General features: G+C 34.0%; 1 protein-coding gene across 1 annotated transcript; it reads left to right on the forward strand.

Annotated features, from left to right (window-relative positions):
* Positions 1-2,684: 2,684 nt before the first annotated feature.
* On the forward strand, positions 2,685-5,465 carry LOC123892187 (glutathione S-transferase T3-like). Its single transcript, XM_045942004.1, has 4 exons — positions 2,685-3,401; positions 4,787-5,160; positions 5,214-5,232; positions 5,347-5,465. Exons 1-4 carry the CDS (start codon positions 2,738-2,740, stop codon positions 5,463-5,465), a joined length of 1,176 nt encoding a protein of 391 aa, XP_045797960.1. The 5' UTR covers positions 2,685-2,737.
* The last annotated feature ends 2,638 nt before the right edge of the window (positions 5,466-8,103 follow it).

Below are 8,103 nucleotides of genomic sequence, written 5' to 3' on the forward strand. Positions count from 1 at the left end.
CGGCCCATTACTGAATCTCCTCCTTCATCCATCTTCTTTTTTTTCCATTTTTTTTTTACAGCTATTTTCATTTTTTATTTTACGGCTATTTTCTGCAAACTTATGTCAAAAGAAAAAAAAAGACATATCTTATGTTATGGTAAGTTTGTTAATAAATTTTTTTGTTGCTAAAAAAAAATCAAAGACATTGTTGGTAACTTGATATTATGAAAATTTCACACCCAAATTTTCTGTATCTCTTTATATATAGGTATAATATATATTTTGTATACCTTGTCAAAAAAATAAATACTATATCTTATCAAAAAAATAAAAAATAAATAAATGTAAACTCGTAGAAAAGAATATATTCACTAACAATGAATCGGTATAAATCAGGGACGCATCCAGAAATTTTAGTAAGTGGGGTCAAAATTATAACGTAAAAAAATATAAATTGTTATTTATATAATTTTAACATTTTCTTATACAAAATTAATTATTTTTGGTTTATTAGTCAATACTCTTAAGATACTTATTAGTATTATAAATTAGTCTTATTAATTTTATATTTGTTATAGTGTAATAAATTAACTATATAAAAACGATAATATCAAATATATGAGGTCACATTGCATAAAAAATACTAGTATTAACTAAAAATATAATAGGCAAGTGAGGTCGGCTGACCCCACTGCCCCACACCAAATCCGTCTCTGGTATAAATAAATGGTAAGAGATTTGGATTGCTTAAATAAATGGTTAGTAATTCCATCTCTGACGCAATGTAATCAAGTATATAAACTCAAGAGTTGACTATTTAGTTAATTTGATAAGTTAGTGATAGACGAAAAAAATTTGAATAGTTGTATAATCTTAAATTTGAGTTGAGTTAAATTTGATTCTCCTAAAACCTAATATATAAGATCAAAATTGTTCACACTTATGAACTTATTTTGAGATCTTATCATGTCTCGTGTTAGACTTTTAATATAGAATGAGATAACATTAAAAATATTACATTTTCTCTTCTAGATGTTTTAGAAAATGCAAATATATAATACCATTAGAGTGAAGACCTAAGGGCAGTGATGCTGGTAAACCGTTGCATGGCACATAAAACATTTCAATAGTAAAAAAAAAAACAACATTTCAGTATATAAGAAAATCAAAATGAAAGTGGGGCACGTGCACAAGTGTTAATATTCGATTTGGCTTATATACGTAGTTAACCATTCGGTATGTAATTAAAGTTTAAGATTGTTTATAGTTAATTTTATTATTGTGCAATCTAAACCGTCTAATTTAAAATCAACGATTCAAATTCAAAATAGCGTGTTTGTCTACTGGTTTTACACTCGAGGGACCAACACTAGTCTAAGATTGATCATCGTCGGTTATCATTGGATCTAATTTTTACTCGAGGGACCAACACTAATCTAACTTTTTTATTAATAAAAATGAGTGTAAAATTCTTCCTTAGTTATTTGATTTAATTCATGGTGGAAAAGATACATCTCTGATATATATGTGTAAAGATGCTTCTTTTTATTTTAATTTTTTGTCAATCAGTCTTAGTGGCTAAAAATTCATTTTTTTTTAAAGTGAATTAGTGGAAATAAGAATTCGAACATTTTTTTTGTTAAGTAACTTAGTGGCTAGAATTTCAGCCGTTAAGTAGCTTAATTGCTAGAATTTCACCTTTTTTAAAGTGAATTATGTTAAATTTCATGATTGAACTTGAAATGTCCTTCTTAAAACTCTTTCGATGTCTCTTAGCTCACCAATCGAGCTAAATATGAAAGACGCGTGCGAGCTGAGTCACTTGGTTACAACTTCTCAAAGGTATTGCCTATCAAGATATTAAACCAAAAGCTCAAATCATGGTATTGGTACAAAAATAAAAATATACATTTTGATGGAATATGTATCAGGTCAACTATTGGACAAAATGGTGAGAATCAACAATATCTTGTTGAAATGTTATGTACTTATAATGCTTCAATTCTGATAATTTTATTTATGCAATCCTATGTCAATAAGTTTTTTTTTGAAGAAGCTAAATTAGTCCACCCAAATTGACACTAGAAAGAATCAAACCTCATACCTCAAGAGGAGCACACTCCCGGGTCCCGAGTCAATATCAATGCATCAACCCAAGTGAGTTTCCTATGCCAATATGAATGTATTGTGAGGCAAGAAAACTATTCAAGCAACTTATTGACGCGGTTGATACTGCCTTAACAAGTTAAATCAACATGTTTTTTTCTCTGTATAGAAATTAAATTTTGAAGCCTTTGCTTGAACCTTACATATGAAAATTGACAATACAAACTAAAAACTTGCTCCTTGACACTTGACAGGAAGGGAAACACCTGACAGCGAAGCGACAACGTACTAAGACCACCTCCAGCGGTGGTTCCTCATGAGAGTTTGCCAGCATGGCAATGATTTGGGGTCCACTTTTTCTTTGCTTTGGAGCTTCACCTGGCCATCAGTGTATAAACAAGCAAAGGTTCTTCAAATTTTTTTTTGATTTTAATAATAAAAGTAGCCGTTACCAACGGCTAGTTTCTTTTTTTTTTCTTTTTTTTTTTAGTTATTTTTTAGTTATAAATATAGTTTTGTGAAAAAAATTAACCAACACAAATTTTACCAACACTTTTTCTCTTCAATTTCAATTTTCTCTCTCACAATTTCATCATTTTAATTCAAATTTTCATTTTTTTTTACTTCAAATTACAATTGTTTAGGTCAAATGGATCCTAATCATTTTCATTATCAACAAGCTATGTTCAATTTCATGCAAAATTATCAAAATCCTAATCCTCAAAATTCTCAAATTCCACCGATGCCACCATTTTCTACTCAAGTTCCACCATTTTCTACTCAAGTTGGTACTGAAAAAGAAGAAAGGGTTGTTGTTAAAAAAAAATCTCGAGAGCAATTTGCAAGGGATGAGGATATACTACTTATCCAATCATGGCTCAATGTTTCAAAGGATCCAATTGTGGGAGTTGATCAAAAGGCTGAGAGTTTTTGGGTAAGAGTCGCTGCCAATTATAACCAGTATCGTGGGGAATCGCGGGAAAAGTTAAAGGGACAATTAAAATGTCGATGGCATCGAATAAATGGCTTGGTTCAAAAATTTGTTGGGTGTTACAAACAAGCTGTTAATGGAAAGAAAAGTGGGACATCGGAGAACGATGTCATGGCCGCTGCAAATGCATTTTTTGCTCAGGATCAAGGTACAACATTCAACCTTGAGTACGCATGGAGATTGTTAAAAGATGAACCTAAATGGATGGGAGAATCGATTGAAAGTTCTTCAAAAATAACAAAGACTTATGCTAGTGAGGCATCATCGGAGAACCCAAATACACCTTCAAGTTATGAGTTTAACTCATCATCACCAATGGAGCGTCCAATGGGACAATTTAAATTTTATTTATTTTATATCAATTTTAATTTAAATAATTAAAATTATTATTTTAATTATTATAAAATTTAATATGAATAAAATATTAATAAATAAAGTAAAATTGTGGGACCCAATATGGGTTCTTCAGAGTTGCACCATTGGAGATAAAAATTAGTTGAGTTGCTTCAAGCTGACGTGGCTTAATAAGTCCCACAAGGAACCCAAAAATAGGTTCACGGTTGGAGATGCTCTAAAGAGAGCCCCCCGGACCTGCAACAGCTCCGCAACAGTATTTTGACTTTTAGTAAACCTCGTTGATTTTAAAAGTCAAAATACTTGAACCTTGTCCTGTAAAGGTAGAAATTCAAGAGCTACTGCACTGTGCTTAAAAGTGTAACTGATAGATACTAGCTAATTTGTTTGACTTCTTCCCAATATCTCACCAGCGGATAACTATTTCGGATATTATATTGAAAATGAGCGGTTTCAAACACATTATAAGCCTGATCGTGCGTGAATTAGCCCCCCGATCATTAACTTGGATGTCGATAGTGCTGCTTAGACTCATTTGAGATAACTTGTTAACAAATAGCAGTCATAGAAAACACTCAATTGGAATTACGGACCAAATTGTCTACCGATATGTGCTATACGTGAAAAGTAAAAAATCAACAATAACCAAGCCCTCGAGCTTCATTAATGCATTTCAACTGATAGCCATGTTTCAGGACCTTGATATCGTATATTCTGTTTACCAATGATAACTTCAATGAACTGTTACTGTAATCTGATTGCAACATACTAGTAATCTTTTTTCTCCCACAAAGAAACTGTGTTTTTCATCATTGTCTAGAAGTAGAAATACAATTATGGACGCCTTATTATGTCCGAAAAAGTATATTTTCAAAAGTACACCTATGTTTCTTATCACAAAAGATGAGGAAGAGGTAGCTGAGACACTGTATACCATGGCTGCAATGTTCCCTCACAGTGACTCTATTAGTAAGAAACTAGATGGAGAATCTTTGATATAGAGAACTCCTCAGTTTTGCATGCAGGACATGAAGGAGAATGCTAATGCGACTCTTGAAGATTATTCTCACTGTTCTCTATTACATAAGAGATTAATTTTGATGTACTCTCGGCGTAAAACCTTTCACACTGTCGACCAGTAAAAAGTTATTATTTGTATGACTTTTAAAGCAAATATGCTTAAAGTCAACTATACATCTTCGGACCATGGCTGAGACGGGTAACCGCAAATGTCGCAATAGAGTTGTATTGCATGACTCTGAGTTATGTCTAGCAATAGGGTGAGTATTTTTTTTCAGTTTCATTTCGAAATCTCTATACTTCAAGTCCTTTGTAATTTGCTGTTTGTTTCAGCAGAACGTCTTGCATTGTGGTCTGGCTTGTCTTCGGTGTCATCTGCTGTTAGTCATAAAAGATTGCACAAAAGGTGTGCAACTCATGTTTACATCAGTCATACGATTCGGAGTATAGAGTTGCCAAAACAAAGAGTTATCAAAGAGTCTAAGCTTCGTGAATGTCGTGAAACGAGAGCACACGAAGGGTCAAAGAGTGGAGTTCCTTTCCAAGTACACAACTTGAACAGAGTTACTTGTGAAACTGTGAGGAATCATAATGAAAGTAAGAATAGTATTCTTTTGCAGCAATGCCACTATGGTGAGATATCACAGGCTGCTCCAAGACCTGGAGTATATGATCCTCAAAAGCAATTAAGCTCGAGGTTTATTTCGGTAACAATGCTTTCCCTTATACCCTTCCATTAATTGGTTTCTTGTATGTGTAGCTGATAAAAGACGGAGGAGGTAGAAGCTGAAGAATAGCAATAAACTTTCACTAATTTATTTGCTTCAGACTTAAATATAATGGTCTTATTCTTTCGGAATGATGGATTTTATTCTGTTTGTTCAATTTCACAGGTACTATGCTCGAAGCAAAGGGTCTTTACAAAGAGGCTCTAAAATCTTTTCGTGATGCTTTGAACCTTGATCCTACACATGTCCCTAGCTTGATTGATATCAACTGCGGCCGTTCTTAGACAGTACGATACTCCATCAAATTCTGCCGCTAGAAGCTTTCTAATGGATGCACTAAGGCTTGACAAAACTAATGCTTCTGCTTGGCATCATCTTGGCATGCTTCACAAGGCTGAAGGTAGAGTGTTTGAAGCTGCAGAATGTTTTCAGGCAGCAAACTCTCTTGAAGAATCAGAACCAGTGGAGCCTTTCAGATGACTGGTTCAACATCCACAAACATTTATTTATGTGATGCCATCTCAAGCTTCATTATACACAACTCTTGTGCTCTTGACGTCGATATAGGTCAATAAGAAAGGCATGATTTACAATTTAGTTAGCTTTCCGTGGCAGTGAGCTGCTGTCCTTCCCTTTTGGATTGTTGCTCAAGGTTGATATGACTTACCTTTAGATTATTCATTCATGTATAATTTTATTCTTTTTCCCTGTATTGAGGTAAATTTCATTAAATACAATGGAATATGTATGCAAAACAAATAAAAAGTTTTATGCAAAATAATAATAATAATAAATAAATAAATAAAAAGTTGAAGAACTGGAGGTAATTGTCTATCGATAATTAGGATGTGATTCTTGATTTACATATTCATCATCAATATTTTAAGAAAATTTAAAAGTCAATTTGTTTGAAAACATTATACATGAGCATTTGTAAGTTTAGAATGATTTTAATAAACATAATGAATCATAAAAATCATTCAAGACATCCGACACGCCCTGTGTCTACATGTACAGTCAGCGGTAGAAATTGGATGCAATGATGCACTTGATCAACTAATGGCCTAGGTTTGATCATAATTCTCATTCCCACATAACAGTGAGTTTCTTCTTTTTAGAACATTCACCCAACTTCTTAGACCGTCCTTTATCCAGTTCACAATTTGTACAGTATATCTTTGGGTCATAAGTTAGTCAATATTGTAATCTTCTGTATCTGGCAGCGGGGATGAAGCATCTCTACTGATGCAATACTGGTGGCATCTGACATGACCCACTGCCACTATATGATGAGTATTGCTGTTGGAAGCTTTAGAGCAATGGAAAAAAGGATTATGTCCGGAAACATTGGCTCAATAGCAATGTATGTTGCAGCGAAGCTCCTTAGATTGCCACCATTGGTGCAAGCATGCTTGGTATGCGATTGAGGTGTGTCAATGGAAGATCAGAAAAAGGTTAAGTGCTCAAGTTGTGAAGAAAGCAGGTTGATAGAACTCGCAAATTATGAATAAGGAAACTGTGTATTATTAAATGATAAAGATGAGCTCAAATACAGGTGATGCTGCTATGATCTTGCCAAACACAGAACTAAACCTTGGAAGAAGATTCGGTTGATGTTCTTGTCTTGCCTGCAACATTGGTAGGACTTGATGAATCAATCACCTTGAAATCTTACATAAACTCCACAAGGCTACTTGCTCATATTGAATTTGGAGGAACTGTAATACGGAAGTCTAGAACACCAGCATTAGCACGAATCTCAGCCAGAGGGCCAAGGTTTACAAAGCCTTCAATCTTCAAACCAGATATTATAGTTCCAAGAGTCGAGATTATTTGCTGCATGGCCTTGGAACCTTGGTCTGATAGGCCTTCAGAGAACACCAAAAGGTGAACGCCTTTGTCATGTCAGGTACTTCAATGACAATCCTCATGTTAGTGGAATTGCAGCTCTTATCCATTCAGCTCGCCCAAGATGGAAGATGTAACTGACCACACAGGAAGACCAGTACCTGACGAAGCACACCAGCTGGAGCTTTTGCCAAGGGAGCTGGAAAAGTTATTCCACAGATAGCACTGAATCCAGGACTGATATATGTTATTAGCCAGATGATTATGTCAACCACCTTTGGAGCGTTGGTAACCAGCACTGAATCCAGGACTGATATATGCTATTAGCCAATGATTGGTTATACAAGGTCAGAAATATTTCAGTATCACACAGAAATGTTAGCTGCCATGAAATCATGCAGATGAATAGAGGTTTCAGCCTTAACTATCCCACAATCTCGGTGATTTGAAAGGATGGAATGAGCAGAAAGATGTTCAGCAGGAGGGTGGTAGCAAATGTGGGAGGTTGTTTGTGGCACCTCATGGAGTAAAAGTCAAAATGAAACACAAGATGCTGCTATTTAAACAAAGAAATCAAAGCATTAGTTACAAGGAAAAAAGTGTGACCAAGACCAATGCAGAAGACTACAGTAGACTACTGTCATTATTATTTTGTGTACAGTTTATGCTGAATTTTGTATTAGACTATTAGGAGTTTTAGTAGCAAAAAAACTTGAGAAGGAAATCTTAAAAGTAAATCCATTTATAAATGGTCTTGTCAGTTTTTATTCCAAAAAACACTCTTTTACTTGTTTATTGAATCAGAATTTTCAAACAAATTTTTGCATGCAGTTTCTGATGAAATTGAACTGCATCAACCAATTATCTCCAAAATCATATACAAGAACATCTCAGTTGTTTTCTTTACCATAAGGAAAAGACAAGGTAATTAGACAAAAAAACAAAAAAACAAAAGGGGTTAAATTGAACTTCACAGTTATGTTTTATTTGATCATGATCATATCACAAAAAAAAAAATGTACAAAACAAACAAATCAAAAGGGGTTAAACTTGGTGAGGGTTTTTCATTGACAA

The sequence above is a fragment of the Trifolium pratense genome, linkage group LG6 (assembly GCF_020283565.1).
Source record: "Trifolium pratense cultivar HEN17-A07 linkage group LG6, ARS_RC_1.1, whole genome shotgun sequence".
NCBI lineage: Eukaryota > Viridiplantae > Streptophyta > Magnoliopsida > Fabales > Fabaceae > Trifolium > Trifolium pratense.